Source organism: Octodon degus, unplaced genomic scaffold, assembly GCF_000260255.1.
Source record: "Octodon degus isolate 3935 unplaced genomic scaffold, OctDeg1.0 scaffold00017, whole genome shotgun sequence".
Taxonomy (NCBI): Eukaryota; Metazoa; Chordata; class Mammalia; order Rodentia; family Octodontidae; genus Octodon; species Octodon degus.
Window position 1 is genome coordinate 8,256,493 of NW_004524593.1, and position 19,906 is coordinate 8,276,398.

General features: G+C 53.3%; 2 protein-coding genes across 7 annotated transcripts in view; one reads left to right on the plus strand and one right to left on the minus strand.

Moving 5' to 3' along the window:
- The window catches only part of Coq8a (coenzyme Q8A), a 39,437-nt gene extending 28,576 nt beyond the window's left edge, over nt 1-10,861 (plus strand). For 5 of the 6 annotated variants that reach the window (XM_004626821.2, XM_023710229.1, XM_023710230.1 and 2 more), the window contains 11 exons: nt 3,844-3,918; nt 6,011-6,133; nt 7,390-7,475; nt 7,555-7,695; nt 7,836-7,917; nt 8,030-8,123; nt 8,318-8,459; nt 8,610-8,717; nt 8,858-8,923; nt 9,160-9,246; nt 9,992-10,861. In XM_004626821.2, the coding sequence (XP_004626878.1) occupies nt 3,844-3,918; nt 6,011-6,133; nt 7,390-7,475; nt 7,555-7,695; nt 7,836-7,917; nt 8,030-8,123; nt 8,318-8,459; nt 8,610-8,717; nt 8,858-8,923; nt 9,160-9,246; nt 9,992-10,279 (1,292 nt within the window). In that variant the 3' untranslated portion in view covers nt 10,280-10,861. The remainder of the gene's footprint in view (nt 1-3,843; nt 3,919-6,010; nt 6,134-7,389; nt 7,476-7,554; nt 7,696-7,835; nt 7,918-8,029; nt 8,124-8,317; nt 8,460-8,609; nt 8,718-8,857; nt 8,924-9,159; nt 9,247-9,991) is intronic. The other variant, XM_023710233.1, reaches the window with a different exon arrangement.
- Nucleotides 10,862-12,901: 2,040 nt separating this feature from the next.
- Cdc42bpa (CDC42 binding protein kinase alpha) overlaps nt 12,902-19,906 on the minus strand; it is a 358,545-nt gene continuing 351,540 nt past the window's right edge. Inside the window, exons 37-38 of the mRNA XM_023710189.1 lie at nt 17,538-17,695; nt 12,902-16,894 (exon numbers count right to left, since the gene is read on the minus strand). Of these exons, the coding sequence (XP_023565957.1) occupies nt 16,763-16,894; nt 17,538-17,695 (290 nt within the window). The 3' untranslated portion in view covers nt 12,902-16,762. The remainder of the gene's footprint in view (nt 16,895-17,537; nt 17,696-19,906) is intronic.

Below are 19,906 nucleotides of genomic sequence, written 5' to 3' on the forward strand. Positions count from 1 at the left end.
AAATATTACATTCAATGTTAAAACAAAGCGGTTTCAGCGCTAGGTGCAGAGCCAGTGCCAGTGCAGCAGGCCCTCGCGTGAGCGGCTGTGTGACTGGACACTGGCGGTAATTGGTGCATAACTTTTTGTTGTGTTGCGGTTTTCATTTCCCACGTGATGACTGCTGCTGAGGAACATCGACAGTAGCGTTAGGTTTGTTTTTCAGCTATGACTTAGTGGCAATTGAGGGCCTTGATTTAACCCCTTAGCAGCAAGATCTGAGTTCTTTCATTTATATGTTAGCAAGCTCGGTGTCACCTAACTAACCAGCACAAAAGGTGCTGTACTTCTGGTGGGGGCATTGGTGAAGCAGAGAGGAAAGGAGGTTGTACTGCGCAGGGTACAGGAGTGGTGGGAAGCAGGAAGAGGACACCAGGAGGAGATAACATGTCACATGCAGTCTTTCTCAGTCTCCACGTGTGCCCTGTCCTAACCCCCAGGGGCCCCCAGGTCCTCCTTCCTGGTGTCCTTTAATCCCTCTCCAGGTTCAGGCCTTTCTCTTTGCCTTTGCTTTGCTTGCATTAGTTTTACCCTGCAAAGCAGTTAGTGACTTGGTAATGTTTCCAAGTGATCAGTTTCCAGGGAAGCACACACACCTAAGGTGTCCAGAAAATGGGAGTAATGTACTGTAGTGACTTTTCATATTATGTAACATCTATTCCATAAACTGTATTGACACCAACAGTTTTTTGCTAATTCCAGATCTGACTCTTCCTGTAATTTTTTTTTTTTTTTTTTAGCTGCAGCTTACTTGCTACTTGTTCTGGAGTCAGGAGTTTAGGTTCTTTTAATCTTTTTAATTTCTTCTTGCCTTCTGTTTTTGAATTTGTCTTTTATCTTCTGCTACTAATTTCTTTCCTCAAATTTTTCTTTTTGCTTCTTCCATTTCTCTGCTTTCTGTCATTATTGTCATCCCTATGGTCCTTGCTTCTTGAATTGTCCCCATAGTGTCACTATCTCCCCCTTCCGTACGAGGTCTTTAGAGGGAGTGCCCTGGTCACAGGCGGTCTGAGCCGGACTGGAGCTGTGAAGAATGAGGAGAGAGCTTGTTTGGCACTCCTGGTCTTCTCAGATCAGAAGGATCCTTAGGTGCCCCCGGCTTCGGGTTGGGGTATGGCTCAGAGGTGAAGCATTTGCCTAGCCCTACTGCTGCAAACACAGTTCAACCAGTTGTGGCCTAGGACAGTGCCTGGCACCAGCGAGTGCTGTTGTTGTTGCCACATCCCTAGATGTACATGCGCTGCCTCTGGGACTTCCTTCAGCCTTGCTTTGTAAACATGCCTGGCCTTTCTGGCAGGAAGCTGAAGACACAAGGAGCATGCACTGGGTTCCTGCTGGTGTGTGCTTGCCAGCTCCCCTGCTCAGGAAGGGCCCGGCGAGCTGGAAGGTGTTTTGTGTAGTGCTTTTGCACCTGAGTGTCTGGGCGGATTCCAAAGCACTGCTGTGGGGAGGGGGTCTTGTTTATCTCTGATGACCTGTGGAGGGATTTGAGGGAGAAGCCTCACTGTGCAGAACTGAATAGTGGCTGGGGTGCAGGCACCACGTCCTCCCAGGGGGAGACCCTGCTCTCCACCCCCTCACATTCCCCTGACCATAGCACCTCCTTTTCTTTGAGATGTGTCAAGAGCTTCCTTGGACTGTGTGACTGCCTTTTCCTAGGCTAGGAGGGAGCCCAAACTGCCCAGTAGCTTCAGAGCCCTTTTTTCTCGAGGACACTGCCAGGGCCTTAGGGCAAACCTGTCATTATGCTGTGATTGGTGGGTGGTGGTACTGTGTTGCTGTGAGGCATAGAGTGGGGAGGGGGTTGGAGCCTGGCTCTGCGGGTCTCATGAGGACTCGGTGTCCCAGCTGGGATGTCTGTCTTCCTGAAATGCCTAGGTCCTATCTGTTGGGATGAGGGCTGAACAGGTTAAGGGTTCTGTGGATTGAGTTGGGCCTGTGCTGGATTGGCAGGGGCGTGATGACGCCACTATATTTTGGGCTCACCTGAGAACAGGAGATAGCAAGTCCAAGGCCACAGTTGCTGGTCAGTCAGGCTCTTTCCACACCTTGTTGCCTGCCATGCAGAGCCTGTCTGTCCCATGGCTGGCACCACCGTGTCCTGGCTCCAGCCTGTCCGAAGGGCCGCACAGGGCTGCAGAAGCCAAGGGCCTGCTCTGGGAAAGGTTCCTTCAGTGATTTGCTCAATAGCAGGTCCTTGCCAAGCTATTCCTGGGAGCCTTGAGCTGAGCATTTGAGGGTGTCCAAATGGGGCTGCGATGTGGGGTACACAGCTCTGCCTGTGCCTGGCTTGACATGGCTGTGGCACCTGCTTGCTGTGACTAGGCTTTGTGGCCTCTTTGGACTTGCCCTAGGCAGAGAGGAATGAAGACTGAGAGACTTTGGCAGAGGGTGGCACAGTGTGAAGGTTAATGTTCTGGGTTATCATTTATTTGGCTCAGTGGGGGTAGGGTGAGGTGGGCAGGCGGTGGGGAGTTAATGTTTAGTCAGGGCCTTGGTCAGGCCCTCTAGGGCTGGGGGGTGCGGGGAGAGGGTCAGAAATGCAGCTGTTGCCCGCTGTCTGGCCCCTGGGCTCTGGCCTCCACAGTCCCCGTACAACAGGATGCCCTGGCCTGATGTGTTGTCACCCTGAGGGCATTCCCACACCTCCCTTTTTCCTGAGGGCAGGAACTTTTTGGAATGAGGCTGGCTGTAAAGGAGCCATGCAGTGTACTGTGTAAGTACCAGACACAGAGGTGGAGAGTGAGTGCACTCCTATAACCGTTTTGAGCAGGCTTAGTGCTAGCAATGGCAGATAGTAAGTTCCAGGCAGGTCAGGTGCCTGGTGCTAGGGCAAGTGCCTTCCCGCAGGGACTCTGGCCTCCTTGGTGTGGAGGCTGCACTGCCACCTACTGGTATGTGTTGTGCATTGCAGATATGTTTTAAAATTGAATTACCTTTTAATTTTTAAAATTTATTTTTCATGAGATAAATTTTTTCAGTAAGTCAGTCATTTTCTTACAAGTGGTGCATAGTCATTGTAGAAAATTTGGAAAAAGAGACAGATTCACATTTCTCTGCCCCTACAGACTTCCTTCTCTGCCCCTTACTTCCATGGGTATGGGGGCCGCACACCCTGGGGCTGTGCCTGTCTTCCTCCCCGCTGCGATCAGCACTTACAGCCCACTGCTCTTGGCTCTGTACTGGCCCTGTGTGAGGTCCCCTGGCTTTCTCTGTGGCTTAGGGGCACCTGCTGGCTCTAGGTGGGGGCTTCACTGAACAGCTGGGATCATGGGCTTTGGACAAAGGAGCTGTTAGTGAACTTCAGTGTACAGGGCCATGAATGGCAGTGGAGGGCCTAGGCCTCAGGGCTTCAGACCCCTGCAGAGCCAGAAGCCAGGAGGGTATGGGGGGACTGTGGGCTGTGCTCCCTCCTGTCCCTTGTACTTGAATCAGGGACACCACCTTTTGCTTTTGCCAGTGTTGCTAGTGGGACCTGCATCCCTGAGGCTCTGTGTTGTCGGGGTGTCGTTGGCCCACAGGCATGTTTGGTCCTTCTTCCCATCTTGCCGTTCCCCAATGTGTCCCCTTTTGGGCCACTCTGGGCTCCGTGAATGTGCCCATGAGGCTGCGTCCCAGGTGCTGACAGAAGGGTGGGGCCACATGTACTTTTCCTCCATAAACCTTTGCTTAATGTCTCCGAAACCACCAGTGCATCACTCACACCTTCCCAGCCTTTCTCCACACTGGGATGCCAGGATGAGCTGACCAGGCCCGGCAGCGGGCAGGTAGCCATAACTCTGAGTGCCTGTGCCCTTCTTGCAGGTTTGGCTGTGGGTCTGGGCTTTGGGGCCCTGGCTGAGGTTGCCAAGAAGAGTCTGCGCCCCGAGAACTCCACAGGTGAGTTGGGCCCTAAGGGGTGCGGGGCCCCTGGAGGGTTGCACCTGTCAGCCACAGCCTACCTGTGCTGCCCTGCAGGGCTGTGAGCTTGCTGTGGTGCTTCACTCCTCTGACCTATACCTATCTGTGGGGCGTCCTGACGCTTCTGTCCCTACTGCTGCCAGAGGCCAAGCTCTGCTGTGGGCCAAGGGGTCTGCCCATCTCCAGGATGGCTCTTTTTTACCTACAGGGCTGTCCCTCCTGGGCATGGGACACTCGCTCTGTCCTCACAGGCTCTGATTACTGGAGACCTGTAGCACCATGCACGTCCTTGGAAGGAGCTGCAGGACAAGGATTTAGCAAGGGTATTTTTAGTGTTGCACTGCAACACTCTGGGAAGCGGAGCCTGGCTGCTCTGGAGCAGATGGTGGCCTCGCCTGGCCCTGCACCCTCCTCACCCAGAGCTGGCCACTCTCCTGCCCACCTCGTCCAAGCAGAGCAGAGGCTAGGCTAGCTCCAAGGTTATAGTTGGTGTCCTCAGCCTGGGACAGTGATGACCTGAGGCAAGGAGTGAAGGATTCCAGTCCTTAGTCCTGCAAGTTAGGACTCAGGCCAGGGTTGGGTGGCCCTGGGTGGCCCCTACACTGTGCTCCAGCTGTTAGGCAGGCTTAGCTTCTCTTACCCTCGAATGTCTCTGGCCTGGGGTCCTGGCCCATCCTGATGATGGTTTCCTGCCTCTGGGGATCAGAAGCTATAGGCTGTAGCCACTTGGGATGACCCAGTCTGCCAGATGCCATCCTCATGACTCGGGAGCCCTGCAGTCAGCTCAGCCTACTCAGGGTTCTAACTCCCTAAGAGGGAGACCTCACTCCTCCAGCCCTGGCCTGGTTGCTCCAGGGTTCCCTTGCTCCCCTGCCCCAAGAGTCCCAGGGGCTGGGGAGGTCAGAGGGTCCTCAAAGAACTGCTTCCCTCAATGCTGGTGCTTTGCTGCTGCCTGGGCCTTGTGGGTCCAGGTCTCTTAATTGGTGCTGTCGTGGGCCTAGTATGGTCTCCTGAGTGGGGCCAAAGTCTTGCCCCCAGAACCCTCCAGGCACCTATCCTGCCTCCTGCAGCCTGGCTGTGGGCCTTCCTTTCCTGTGCGTTCCTGTTCCCCTGGAGGCTCCTCTGTATCCTGGGTCCTTCAGGTCATATGCCCCACCATAGGCATATGGCACACAGTGGGGACATGGCCACTTGTCCTGTTCTCTTGCCTGGGACTGGGCACAGCCCCATGTGGAACACTACGCAGTGTGCAAGCACTACATCCCCAGACATTTTGGCCCAGACATCAGTGACCTCGCTAGGCGCTCTGGCCTTCCAGACCCATGGTAAGGTGAGCCGAGGCAGGGGCCAGGCCCTGTGCAGGCCTTCTCATTGGTCTGGACTCAGGACACAGGGCAACAGAAGCCCCAAATATCACAGAGCAGGATGCCTGCCGGTGGGCGGGGGGGGGGGGTCTCAGAGAAGGCAGAGGACCCCAGCATGCAGAGCTCTACTGAGCCTCTCCCCATCTCCACGTAGGGTGCAGTTCATATCTAGACAGAGGGCCAAGTCTCCTGGTCATACTGCCGGCTGGTAGCAGGGTTCACTTGGCCTCCTGCAGCTTCTTGGAGACACCGTGGGTGGGCACCTTGCCGCCTCCCAGGGTACTGGGCAAAGGTTACCTACAGCTAAGGGGTCACTGCATAGCCAGCTGGCTACTGAGCTTTGGCTGCCCACAGTGTGTGTTGTCCTTGACCCAGAGGACCCTTCCTGAAGGACAGCCCCAGGGTCCTGTACAGTGGGTGGCTGAAGACTGGTGGTCCTCGCCTGGGCACTGCTGACTGGGCTGCTGCAGGTCCTCCCAGTGCTGTTCCTGCCTGTAGCTCACTGTGCTGCTTCATGGGGACGCTGTGTCCCTAGGGCCGGGTACAGAGGAGAGACCTGGTGTGTGTGTATCTGTGTGTGCCAGGGAGGGCTATATGAGGTAGGGCTTTGGAACTGCACTGTAGGGCTTGGAGAGATGCAGGAGTCCACCGCTGCTGCTGGCTCTCCTTGACCCCGCAGAGTACCTCAATCTGACTTCTGCCCCCAGGGAAGAAAGCTGTGCTGGATTCCAGCCCCTTCCTGTCGGAGGCCAACGCAGAGCGCATCGTGAGCACACTATGCAAGGTGCGCGGGGCAGCGCTGAAGCTGGGCCAGATGCTGAGCATCCAGGGTGAGTGGCCGCAGGAGGGTGCCCTCAGCCAGCCGCTGCCTCAGGGTGAGGAGCACGGAGCCCATGCGGTGTAGCAGCTGGCAGAAGTTGCGTGCAGCCCCATGGCCTGCTGCACTGGCCTAGGAGTTGGCACTGGGCTGGGGGAGGGTGTGAGCCGAGGGAGGAGGCTGGCTCCGAGAGGCCCTGAGCGGGTGGTGTTGGGCCTCAGGCCTATGGCTGGTGCCCAGTGGGAGGCGCTAGCACTGAGCAGTGTGCAAGCAGTCACCCTGGCTTGGAGAAGTGAGGGTCAGGCCCCAGAGGGCCTCCAGCCCGGAAGGTTGCTTCACTATGGCTCAGGCCGGTGACCCATGAGGGAGGATGCATCTGGTATCCTGCTACTGCCCTCTTTTGGAGAGCCCTGGAGCTGCATTGTGAGGGTACAGATACTCCTGGGACAAGGCTGCCTGGGAGACGTGAGCAGAATCTCCATAGGATTCTCACCCTGACTAACTATATATGCTGATACATGTGAACTAAGCAACTGCGCTGAAGATAGCAATGTGTAATACTAGGGTCATGCTTGGAGTGCCTGTCATTATGGTCTTCTAAATACGTACTGCTTGTCATGTCATACCAATTACTGCCATACTGTCTCAAGTGAATGTTTTTTTTAAAAAAGTAATAAATGGAGCAGTGGTGGCAAAACTGGCACACAGCGGCTGTTTGTGTCAGTGAAAGCACCAAGTGCTTTGCTCTCACTTTCCTTAGAGTGATGCTAGGTTGAGAGAAGCCCAGAGCTCAGATCTGGGGGGAAATGAGCTCTCTGAGTTGCTCAGGTTACAGTGAATTTCAGTACTTTACCGTATCTGCTAGATTCCCTTTTCAATTGTAAGCTTTCTATGTTAAAACCTCACTTCTTGGGTCACTGGGCTGAGATCAGGCCTCCTGTGGCACCAGGTGCCCGCAAATCTCTAAGGGCTCTCCTGGCTGGGCTGAGCCCCTAACCCTGGACTCCCAATGGGGTTGCTGCCCCAGGACAGGGCACGTGTGCCTCTGAACTTGCTTGCTGGCCAAGTGTGTAGGAGTGTGTCCACCTAAGAGCAGTGTGGCCCTGTGTCTGCTCCAGAGCTGCCACCTGCAGCCTCCGTGTGGGCCTGTGGGAAGGATGGCCTAGGTGCGGGGAGGGAGCAGAGCGTTGGGTGGCCTGGCCTCCTGCTCCCGGGCACCAGGTGCAGGCTATCCAGTCGCTGGCCTGAGCGGTGGTGTCTGCCTTGCAGATGACGCATTCATCAACCCTCACCTGGCCAAGGTCTTTGAGCGCGTGCGGCAGAGTGCTGACTTCATGCCGCTGAAACAGATGCTGGTGAGGGGATGTGGGGCGGCTGCCTGATCCCCTCCACCTGAGGGGCACACTGTGCACCTCACCATGGCTTCTCCTCCAGAAAACGCTCAACAATGATCTGGGCCCCAACTGGAGGGACAAGCTGGAGTACTTCGAGGAGCGGCCATTTGCGGCCGCCTCCATTGGTCAGGTGCACTTGGCCCGCATGAAGGGCGGCCGTGAGGTGGCCATGAAGATCCAGGTGGGTGCCTTTGTACTGTGCTCCCCTGGCTGCAATGAGGGCCCTGAGTGTGACATGGCTGGGGTGCTAACAGGTGTGCGGAGGGTGGTGGCGTCAAGGGCTCCTGCCTTGTCCACCCAGATGACTCCTATCCCCCACAGTATCCTGGTGTGGCTCAGAGCATCAACAGTGACGTCAACAACCTCATGGCCGTGCTGAACATGAGCAACATGCTCCCTGAAGGTCTGAGGCAGTGCTGTGGCTCTGGGCAGGAGTGGGTGGTAGGTGCAGGGCCAGGCCCTGGGGGCCACAGCCCTGTGCCCTTCCTGCCTGACACCCTGGCCCCCTCTCCCAGGCCTGTTCCCAGAGCACCTGATTGACGTGCTGAGGCGGGAGCTGGCCCTTGAATGCGACTATGAGCGGGAGGCCGCTTGTGCAAAGAGGTTCCGGTGAGTTCCTTGCCGCCCACACCTAAAAGGTCCCCAGGAGGCAGGGCCTCTTCTAGGTGGCTTTGGAGGATGACCCCTCCTGCTCCAAGACTGTTAGTGGACCCCACTCCACTCCAGCAAGGCAGGGTTTCTGTCTAGTGGGTGTCTGCGGGGGGCAGTGGGCACTGGTGAGGTGCGACTTCCCACCCCTCCAGGGAGCTGCTGAAGGACCACCCCTTCTTCTACGTGCCTGAGATCGTGGAGGAGCTCTGCAGCCCCCATGTGCTCACCACGGAGTTGGTGTCTGGCTTTCCCCTGGACCAGGCTGAGGGGCTGAGCCAGGAGGTTCGAAATGAGGTGGGTATGAGCTGCTGTCCTACTGTGCCAGTGTCAGTTCCCCAGCTGCAACCTGGCAGGGGTCAGGGTGGAAGCTGGGATTTGGGGGCTTCTTTAGCCCCCTTGCAGTTGCTAGGCAGCCTGACACTACTTGACCACTCCCCATCACAGATCTGTTACAACATCTTGGTCCTTTGTCTGAGAGAGCTATTTGAGTTCCACTTCATGCAGACAGACCCCAACTGGTCTAACTTCTTCTACGACCCCCAGCAGCACAAGGTGAGCTCCTGAGTGAGAGCCAGGGCCCCCAGCCTGTTGTGTGTGGGAACTCAGCAGTGAGCATGAGTTCTGGGACCCTGTAGAGATGGTCTCTCTGGCTTCAGTGCCCCCAGGCCACCCTTCCCTGCCTCTGTCCCCAGGTGGCTCTTTTGGACTTCGGGGCCACACGGGAATATGACAGATCCTTCACTGATCTTTACATTCAGGTGAGGTTGGAGGGACCTGGACTGGGCCCATGTTTTTCTGGGGCTAGGAGTAGATGCTGGAGGGAGAAGGCCAGGGTTGACGCCCCCCAGTTCAGTGCTAGTGAGCAGTACCACCTGTAAGGGCTGCAGCACCAGCCCTGGCTCCTGGCCATGGGCTTTGTGGAAGGAGAGGGAGAAGAAGAGGGTGAGGTAGGATGGGCCAGGGGCCTGAGGACCTTGTCTTGTGCCTCTTTCAGATCATCAGGGCTGCTGCTGACCGGGACCGGGAGGCTGTGCGCCAGAAGTCCATCGAGATGAAGTTCCTCACCGGTTACGAGGTCAAGGTGAGCCCACCACCCGGGCTGTGTGGCTCTTGTTGGTGGTCAGCCAGTGTGGGCTGCAGCTGCTGCTTCCTCCAAAATCTTGAGAACCTTGGTGTGGAAAGGATGGAACCTGGGACAGCTAGGAACAGCCGGCTTATGGGCCTCCCCAGTGGGGCAGGTCAGGGACCTAACAGATGCACAGGAGGGTGGCTCTGGCCTGTAACAAGGGGCCCAGAAGTCACAAATGAGCAGCACTGTCCTTTCCTTGGTACTGGGAACTGGGATGGAGTCCAGGTCCAGTCCTGGTCTCTGCTTGGGGAGAAGTACTGTGACAGGCTGGTGGGCTGATGCCTCTGCTGCATGCTTGTGGAGCTGTCTGTGCAGTGTCACGGCCTCCTACTAAAGTGTGGCTGTGTCTCTCCCCACCTTGGCTGTCCACGGTCTGTCCTTGTCCATCCTGTGCTCTGCCAGGGCGGTTGCTCCCTGAATACCCTGTGCGGGACAGTGAGGAACCTGCTGAGTGCCACACCCAGCATGTGGCCAGGCTTGCCAGCTCAGAGTCTGTTCTTTCCAGCCAGAGAAGTATTCTGTTCAACCTAGAATGTGGTTTCGCTGTGGGCCCCATCCCACCCTTTCAGCTGGTGTCCAGTCACGTGGCTAGTGTTTCCATGGAAGAACTCTCCCAGGTGTCCCCTCAACTCCTCTTACCCTCAGGGGAACTCCGGAGGACCTGGTCCTGTTGCCACTCCTCCTCCTCTCTCCCCAGGCCATGGAGGACGCCCACTTGGATGCCATCCTCATCCTGGGTGAGGCCTTTGCCTCTGAGGAGCCGTTTGATTTTGGCACCCAAAGCACCACTGAAAAGATCCACAGCCTCATCCCCATCATGCTGAAGCACCGCCTGGTCCCGCCGCCTGAGGAGACTTACTCGCTGCACCGGAAGATGGGCGGCTCCTTCCTCATCTGCTCCAAGCTCAAGGCCCGCTTTCCCTGCAAGGCCATGTTTGAGGAGGCCTACAGCAACTACTGCCAGATGCAGGTGGAGCGGCAGTAGCCCCAGGCGGACCCCAGGTGGCGGTGACCTTGTCCCGGGCTCCCTGCTGGGCCCGAGGATCCCAACAGGCTTTATGCAGTTTTCACGCTAAGTGGGTGGAATGACAAGGGCAGAGGGGCAGTGGAAGCCGCTCTTCCCGGAGAATCTGCCCTCGGAAATCTCGAAGGGCGGGGCGGGGCGGGGTATTCCCACCTCCCGCTTCCTGTCCTGTCAGCCAGAGACCAGGCAGGCCGCCTCCCGCTCCTTGCTGTCCAGCAGCTCCTGGACGTCGTCGGTGCTGTGCGGCTTGCAGTTCCCAGTGCTCTGTGTCTCTGTGCCTCTTCTGCTCCACCTGTGGTGTGGCACTGGGGCACCATGCCGGTGAGTGCCGTGATCTGTGCTGGGGCTGCTTAGCTGTCGCCGACCTGCTGTGGGCAGCTAACCTGTCTGTCCGTCCAGGCCCCCTCTCTGCAGAGAGGGCAGACAGGAGCCGGAGGTGGCAGTGCTGGCTGGTGCGTCCGCCCGAGGGTCGGCACAGGTGCTGGGAACTTTGTAATGACCAGATTTGTTTCAGTTCAATTAAAGTGCTTGTGGAAACTGTCATGGGACTGTGCCCTTCTTGTTGCTCGCTTTAATGACTTCAAGATTTTTGAGGCACGGTGGCCCCATCCCAAGGCAGTGGGTCTTTCCTGCACAGCTGGTCTGCCCCTGGGTGTTCCAGGATCAGCCGCTGTTACCGTGACCCTCACGGCCTGCTGAAGCCGGGGCGCACGGCTATGCCGTGCTGTGGAGCGGGGCCCTGTGTCGCAGCAGAACTGTGAGGCAAGCCGAGGGGCATCCTGAAGGGCAGCGTTGCCAGCGAGTGAGGCCTGCATACAGGCATCTGTCTGTCTGGCTGGGACTTTTCCAGACCTATAAGCAGTAGGAAAGCATGGGGTGACTGGGGGGCTCCAGTCGGCTGCGTGTGGGTGTGAAGGGTCTCTTCACAGGAGTGGTACTGCTCACTAGCACTGAACTGGGGGGCGTCACCCCGGCCTTCTCCCTCCCATGTGGAGAGGAGTCTTTATCTTCTGTGATTTGGGACTGATGTCCCAGCCATGCTGGCCTCCATGTGCCATGGGAGGTCTGGCTGGTCCCAGGGAGGCCTTCTGAATACTGGGTCTTGGCTGGGCCCTTAGGGATGTGGTCCTCGAGGGAGTGGCTCAGACCTGGGGCAGCCACACCCGAGTCCACAGGTTCCCCTGCCAGAGCCCTTAGCCCCCTCCTCTCAGCCCTAACAAATAAGCCTGCCGTATATGAAGAGGATGGGAGCAGAGACAACAGCAGCAGCCACTGACCAAGACTGCACCCAGGTCGGAGACCCCTTACCACCCTGACTCCTGGTTAAGCAGTGTGGAAAGCACCAGCTTCAGAATGATGCAGGGTGCTGGCCACACATACTGCTGTGCACCTATGGTGGCTTCTAACAGTATCAAGGTACTGAGTGGCTGTGGCCTCCGCTCAGAATAAAAGATGGCAGGGGAATATAACTTTACCCAGGACTTTCTGCTTTATTCTTAACATCTAGTGACCGGATGCATGTGAGCAGGCCCAGGGGACACTTGTGGGTGAGGTGTGAAGGGTGAATACATGTGTGTGAGACAGCAGTGGCAGGCAGTATGGGGCAGAGCACGCCGCCTGCGTCTTTATTGTAGCACCCTTACACAGGTGGTTACCTCATAGTTACATTCTTACTGCCACAACCAGCACATGCGTGTTTTCCTGTGCTAAGTCATGGTACTGTAACTGTGTCCTACTGTGTGCCTGTGCTAGACAAGCAGGGTCAGGTGACCTTAGATGCCCCTAAGCTTTCAAGCAGCCTGGTGGGTCACCACAGGCAGACGAGGCTCTTGGGACTGGCATAGCCAGGTCTCCTGACACTCAGTGGGCATCATGGAGAACACTGGTCACAGGTCTGCCAGATAGCAGTGAGCGGCAGAACATGGCCTGGTCTGACGGTCCCTGTGAGCTGCACCAGGGCCCAGCACGCTCCTGTCCACGGGCCTAGCGTCCACTGTGCTCGTGAAGACAGGTTTCACAGGAGCACAACCACCGTTCTTGCTCATCAGTGGGCTATCTGCCCCCTAGTGGCAGAGGTGAAGAGCTACAAGAGACTTCAGGCACCCAGCTCCCAAGATGAGCATGCGACTGCCCTGCACAGAGAAAGTAGGCCAGGCCTTCGGCACCACCACACAGCTGTGGCCCCCAAGCACCGCAGGTCCTGCTGGTCACACAGCGATGGCAACAGGAGGTTTCATAGTTTAGGACTTCTCTCAGGATAGCTCCCAGCCTTACCTGTCCGTCCTCCAATGTCCGATTCAAAGGATTCAGTGTTCGGAAACCTTGCGCAGGGGGAGCGAGTCTTGTGGACTGAAGCACAGCCATCAGGAAGCTCTCACCAGAGGGGAACTGCAGCTTCACAGGAGGCTGACACTTCTCACAGGAGCTCCAAAGAGGGAACGGGAACCAGAGGGCAACTCGGCCGCATCCCCCGGAGTGCAGGGAGGCCCTGCTGGCGAGGGCCCTGCGGCAGGCTCCGGTCAGCCCGAGTCGGGCACCCTCCCACTGCTCGGACTCATAGGCCGGGAAAGAAAGACAAAAGGCTCAGGCTGAACAGCTCCCTGTTTTATTGCAGTACATCCAAGTCTGGTTAATATTAAGTGATACCAACATAAAATGACTGGTGAGGAGTCTTTTGTTAACATTTTTGACTATCCCACCTTAAATAGTTCTGTGCAAAAGAATCCACATCATGGTTTGGTAGCAGAGAATCTCTTAATAAAGTTCCCTAAGACACGGAGGGTATAAAACCAAACAAAATAAGTGATAAGAGGCCAAAGCATATCTTTTTCCCCTTCCATAAACACATATTGGTCAGCATTATATTCTAAACAAAAATGATTACATCCAGGCCATGCAAAACTGTACAATAATATTACAATGAGAAAAAAAATCCCTAAAAATTTATAAAATAAATGATACACTATCAAATAAAAAGGCAGGTCATTTTGTTTTCATGAGACATCAAGGTTGATTTGTGGTGGTCAGTGTCCCCATAATTGCAGTGCCTATGTCGCATGGTGTCGCCCCAAGGAAGGGAGAGGAACCCAGCACTGCGAAGTGGGGCTCTCCTTACCTGGCTGCCTCCACTTCCATCCAGCACTGGCTCTGAGGAACGAGGGAGGTCATGACAAGGAAAGACGTTTACAAGGGGCGCACTGAGATACCCTGCAGCTTCTCTACATGCCCATCTGCCTCCATGTGCCCAGTGACCCACAGGGGGCACCAGGTTGCTGAGTGCCCTTGGTTTATGGGGGGGAGTGGGCCTCTGCTGTTCTCACTGGGCTAGGAGAGCAGAGTGTGGTCACTGTCACCTCTCCGGGTTGGGACATCTGCTCCCCCTGCGCTGACCTCTCCTAATGATACCTGAGATTCCACACAAACCAACTGGTTCTTCTCCAAAACACATGTGGCCACTAAGTAATGACATAACACAATTCTAACTATTAAGGAAGGACAGTGAACAGTGAGGCTGAGCCAGCTGGAAATGAGACTGCTGCTGTAAACACAGCAGGAATTTCAGATTCTCCCCTGAAATTTGGGTACAGGACTGCTTGGGAAACCAAACAGATGGGCCCTCTGCAGTTGTATCCGACAGCCAGAAAGCTGCTCCCCCCGCCCCCGGAGAAAATGCACGTTGCCAGGTGTCCAGGGTGCTGTATGGTATCAAACTAAAGTGAGATCTCCTTTAGCAACAATTTGACGAGGAAGGTTTTTGTTTTGGCAAAAAGAAATGTGTGTGTAATTTTATACACCCAAAAAGCACATGATAAGATTAGCCAGAATTCAAGAGTAGGTAACAAATTGGTTGGACATAGATAGCACCAAGTATCAACACAGACTGATGCCAGAAATGTCTCTAGTGCATTTCCTTCTTTCTACTGAAAAATTAATTCCCATTGCCACATACATTTTAGGAAAGGGTCCTGCATTAAAAAAACAAAAACAAAAACAAAACAACTTCTGGCAGCAACATAGCCCATGATCCTTGCTACTGACCTGAGTGGTCCTTACATTTTCCCTTTCTTGGAACCTATTCTCCACCTTTCAGAAGCTTCTGAAGGAACATGGCCTCAGATTTAGGAATGGGATAAGCCCAGAAGGCTGATCATCACCTTGGGAAAATGTCCATAAGAATTACTGCCCTGGTAGTTTCTCCCTCCAAATCCTGTGCTCAGCGTCTGCTTAGGCTTGCTGAGGGAAACAGTGCTGTGGTGCTGGCCATGGGCTCCTCGTTCACCTGCCCCTGGAGGCGCTGGACTCACGGTGTTGGAGCCTACCCTTCAGATAGTTTTGTTATTTTAATTTTAAAAGTATACTTTGAAAAATAAGCACCTATAGGCAACAGAAGTTCACAATTCATTGCAGAACTACAGACTAATGGCTTAGCATGGAGCCCTACAATTCTTGGCCTGGGAAAAGAAGAGCGGCGAAGGTGAGAGCAGAGGGCAGGGTGGCGCGTGGCCGGGGCAGCGCCTGCACCAGGCTAGCGGATCTCTCCTCTGCCAAGTTTAAGCAGCCACAAGAATCACATGGGAAAAATATTCAAGCTCTGAGCCCTGCCCCCATATTTGGGTGTATAAAGTATTTATATGTTACTTCTTTTCCAAAAGCAAAACTATTTGGGAGATTAGAGCTACACTGGGAACAGTGACCACTGAGAATAAAATATAACCAAACCTGAACAGCAACAAATGCAGAATGCTTCAGTGTCGGAGTGTCTAAAGTTCACTGCTAGAAGCACTGGGCACATAATCCCCCAAAAGATCCCTTCCTCCCTCGCTGAATCTCGAGAACCTTCTACATAAAGTGGCATGCATTTGGGGATGCCAGGGCCCTATAGCATGCTATCAGGCAAAGCATGAGAAGCACCACAAACCAGTGGTGCAAGGCTCAGATACTGCAACCCAGGCTGGCAACTGCAGGAGGATTTTCTTCATTTATGCCAAATTAAGAAAATGACAAAATCCTGCTTCTATTTCTTCCAGAAACTTGGGTGAAAAGAGAGCCAGATTCTCTTCCATGAGCTATTTTTTCTCTGTTCATGTGCTTGAAGGGTGAAATGACTACAGCATTAAGTTCTTTTGGTTCTGGACCTCATTTCCTCCTGGAAAGCAGGAGAAATCCAAATGGAAACACAACTAACAAGGCAATACTGAGCCAGGGGGCATCCAGTGAAGCTGGCCACCCTGGGTCACTTGCTGACTGCGCCCAGGAATCATCCCACCCACTTACCACTGCTCTAGGAACGAGTATTTGGTTAAGGCTGTTCAAGTCCTTGCTTTTGAGGTTTCTTATTATTTGGTAATAAAAGCCTTTCCCCCCAGGCCCATCTGAAGAATTTCCTACCCACCCTTGAGGAAAAAGCCTCCTTGTTCAGAAGCCATCCCTAGCCCTGGGACAAACACTTCGCTTTCACCCAGGAGAAAAAACACTTCTATGAACCTTTTTATGAACTTGCAAAAGCCACAACACTCCTTTCAGATGGAAGGGCTCAATCAGAGGGTGACGGCACCGCATCTCTACACTCACCTGCAGAAGATACCTAAGTGTGGTTCAATTCTATCGCCAAAAGAGACATGCCCCAGGTACAGGTGAGCGTGCCTCTGAAGCTACTGCTCAAGTGGTTTCAGATGTTTCAACTCTAGGAGCCCAGGTTGCAATCAATGAAGCCAGTGTCCCCAGATGTCCCCTAAGGACCCAGATGACCATGGCCTGCCACCAGTGTGAGGCCGGGGCACCACAGGGACCTCAGTTTTCCCCTTTCCCTCTTCCAATGTCAGCATGAAGCCTTTCTACCCTGTATGTGACTTAGCTTGGAAATAGACAAGAAACAACACATCTCTTAAATTAAACACTCTGATATATGCATCCATCTCATTGATTACAAGATGCTTCTTTTGACTATATACATTCAGCATTTAACTTCTACATTATGTATTTATTTAAACTCTGTACTGTAGTAAAATATGCACTGTTTTAATCTGTGAGGATTCAGGGGGGTTCCGACAACAATTGCTGAGGAGGGCAGTGGCCTCCACAGGCTGGGTCCCTCTGGTGCGGAATCCCAGGTGCTCTCTGAGGGTATGTGAGGTGCTACTGTGAAAACAAACCTGTCTAGTCTCACTCGTACAGTTACACTGTGTAATCTGTCTACTGAAGCTACCTTTGGGGCCAGGGAGTAAATGTGACTGAAAGCAACGCTATGCAGGAATGACCTGCCGTCGACCTCGGCCGCAGGGAAGGGGCCTGCGTGGCTGCTGCGGGCCAGGGGCATGGTGCTGCCAGGCCAGTGTCATGTTGCAAGCGTGTGCCCCACTCGGCCGCTGCTGGGCTCCAGCCAAAGTGGAGGAGGAGATGGAAGTGGGGAAGGTGGTGGAGGGGTGTGGGCAGAGCACCCGGGGCTCAGGGGTCCCAGCTCCCGCGGTCCGTGCTCTCCAGGGAGAGGCTCTTGGTCTTTCGGGGTGAAACTGGGCTTGGGGGGCTGCTCAGGTTGGAGCTGTTGGATGCTGTGGAATGCCTCGGCGAGTCGGAGTCCTGCAAGGCCAGAAGCAAGGTGTTTAGGTCACCGCAGGTCCCACCTGCCACCCTGACTGAAGGAGCTTCTGGTCTTTTTTCCTTTTGTAGGACTAAGATTGAATCTAAGGCCTCCATACTGAGTTATGTGGAATTTCATTCATTCATTCATTCATTCATTCATTCATTCATTCATTCATTCATTCATTTGCTGACATTTCAGACTGACCTTGAATTCACTGTATAGCCCAGGCTGACCTCAAATTTGTTGCAATCTTCCTGCCTCAGCCCTCCTAAATCCTGGGATTATATGGCATGTGCATCATGGCTGGCCACAATATTTTTTGAGACAAGGTCTCACTATGTTGCTACATTGCCGGGGCCTTCTGCTTCAGCCTCCTAGAATGTCAGACTTCTTTACTTCGCTCTTTGGGAGCTAAGAGGCACAGAATAAATGCCCACTCCTTTCTGTAGGCCTTGAAGATATAGGCATTTTCATTCAAAAGTCACCCAGAGTCTTTGGGTCAGGGAAAGCTTTGGTCTTACAAGCTTAGTGCCCCTGGCTGGGAGTGAACCCAGTAGAGGCTCCAGTGAAGCGGTGGGGTGCCCTGGGTCCATGCTCTCCTCCTCCTGAGAAAGCTGCCAGCCACACGCGCCCACTCACCTCTCCATCATAGTCCCTGGCAGGGGCATCGCTTCCTTGGTCCATGCCTCCGGATGACAAAGAGCCCTCTGATGGGGAGGGCATGGGCTGTCGCTTTGCACTGTAACTTCCTCCGGAGAGCTCCCTCTTCAACGCACTGCCGTTCTGTGTGGATGACCCTGGAGGACACCATTTAAGGCAACTTCAAGTGTGCAGAGAGGACAGTACTGCAGCGAATGCCCAGCAGCAGAGATGCCTGCTCATCCTCCCCACCCGAGCCCCCTCCTGTGATGGAGGGCAGCCCTCTGCAGCAGCCTGGCCCCCAGAGCATCCTGAAGTCCAGCCGCCTTGTGCGGCTGCTGCTGTCACTGCATCTCAAACACTGTGTGCCCACAGACCACGCCCTCGTGAGCCTTCCTGCCCGCGGTGGCTGCCCTGCTGTGGTCTCCCTGTGATCTCGTGCCACCACCCTGCGATGTGGAGGCTGCTCCCCCAGCCTCGCGGGACATGGTGGAATGCAGAAGGCAGGATAGCTCGCGCCTAGGCCAGGGCAGCTGATCCAGATCAGGACTTGGCACACACACACACACACACACACACACACACACACACACCCATAAAACAAGCTCTTTTACCCCACAGGACAAAAAGCCTGGATTTCAAAATGAGGTTTTCTACAAAAATTATACTCTTGTTCTCAGAGTTGGGACACAAAACGGGGACCAGAAGCATTCATGAAAAAAAGAATCTTGGTCTTAAACATCCAGCAGAAAAGTATAAAAATGAAGTATGAAAAGTAAAGCCATATTAATAGGCTGAGCTGTAAAAGGCTCAAGGCAACAACTATTGACATTGCCAGTCCTATGGACAACCCACTACTATTATAGACTACTGGACTATATTGGATCGTTTTGCTGAATTCACTACCTACAATATTTAAATGGCAAGGGAATACCCATCTCTGACAAAACTAAACAAAAAAGGGGATACAAATGAAGGACCATTTTGTATCTATACACAAAATAGGATAGATATACAGCTACTTTCTCTTAATTCAATGAGAAGAAAGATTTGTACTAATATTGTTTGGACAGGATATCATGTCTGCTTCTTGTACTATGAATAACCACTACAAAGACAACAATATGCAATGTATTAATTATTGAAACTGTCCTACTAATCGGATTTTAAACTGTCTCATTGCTATTTGTTTCTCAATACAATTAATAATGAAAAACAATGCTTGGAAACCTGGGAAGTCCTGTTAGCACTTAAAGCTCTTACAATTTTCTGCTATCCTTAGGTTTTGCCTAAAACAATGCTTTTTAGTCTTGCTGAACTTCAATAATAGGACCTCTAGTTCCCAGACACTGTACTGAAATACTGAAATTTTAGTACAACTCTAAGATGTAGGGTGTGGTTATTTGAGCTTTTTGCTTAAACATTTTTTTTTTTTTGGTATTTTAGAGAAGGATCTACAGGGTATTCAGGGTCTTACTACTAGATCAGACTCATAGTGATCCTCTTGTTTACAGCCTCCCAAGAGCTGGGATTACAGGTGCTTACCACCATACCCGGTCTCAGTTACATCTCAGTGTGGTGGGGGGGGAGCAGGCAGGGGATCGGGGATTGAACCCTAAGTCCCAGCCCCTGTCCCTGCTTGCAGGTGCTTTAATCCACTGACCTATTTGGCCAGCCCTAAATACTTTTGTTTACTACATTAAGAACTCAATGAAATTGCCAACAGGGGACTAATCACAGCACACCACATGGATGTAGCAACAAGCACCCTACGTGCTCTCAAAGGCCCGCGGACTGGCTGCGTCTTGCTAATACCACCACGACCACCCTTCCTGGCTTTCATAGTAGGTTCCAGGAAGGCTTCTGTCAAAGGCTTGCATCTTCCTGACACCACAACATCTCGCAGGGGCCAGCACTACCAGAGTAGGCTACAAACTGCACACCGCATTATTATGGTGCTTTAAAAAAATACATGCCTGGGCACTGGGCTGAAGCAACTAGAGCAGCGTCTCCCACTTGATTTTTTTCCCCCCATAATTTTATTGATAAACAAATAGCAATGAGACAGTTTCAAATCAAATTGGTTGGACAGTTTCAATAATTAACACACTGCATACATTCTTCTTAGTGGTTAATTGCTGTACAAGTTGTGGACCTGATATCCTATTTACAAACACCATTAGAACAAATCACTCTATTCATTAAGAGAATGCAACTATATATCTGTCCTAACCACTTTTAATACACAGATACAAAATGGACATTCATCTGTATACCCTTTTTTCGTTAAGTTCCATTATTTGAATATTATAGGTGTGTAAACTCAGCAAAATATTCTAAAAGAGTCCAGTAGTCCATAATAGTATTGG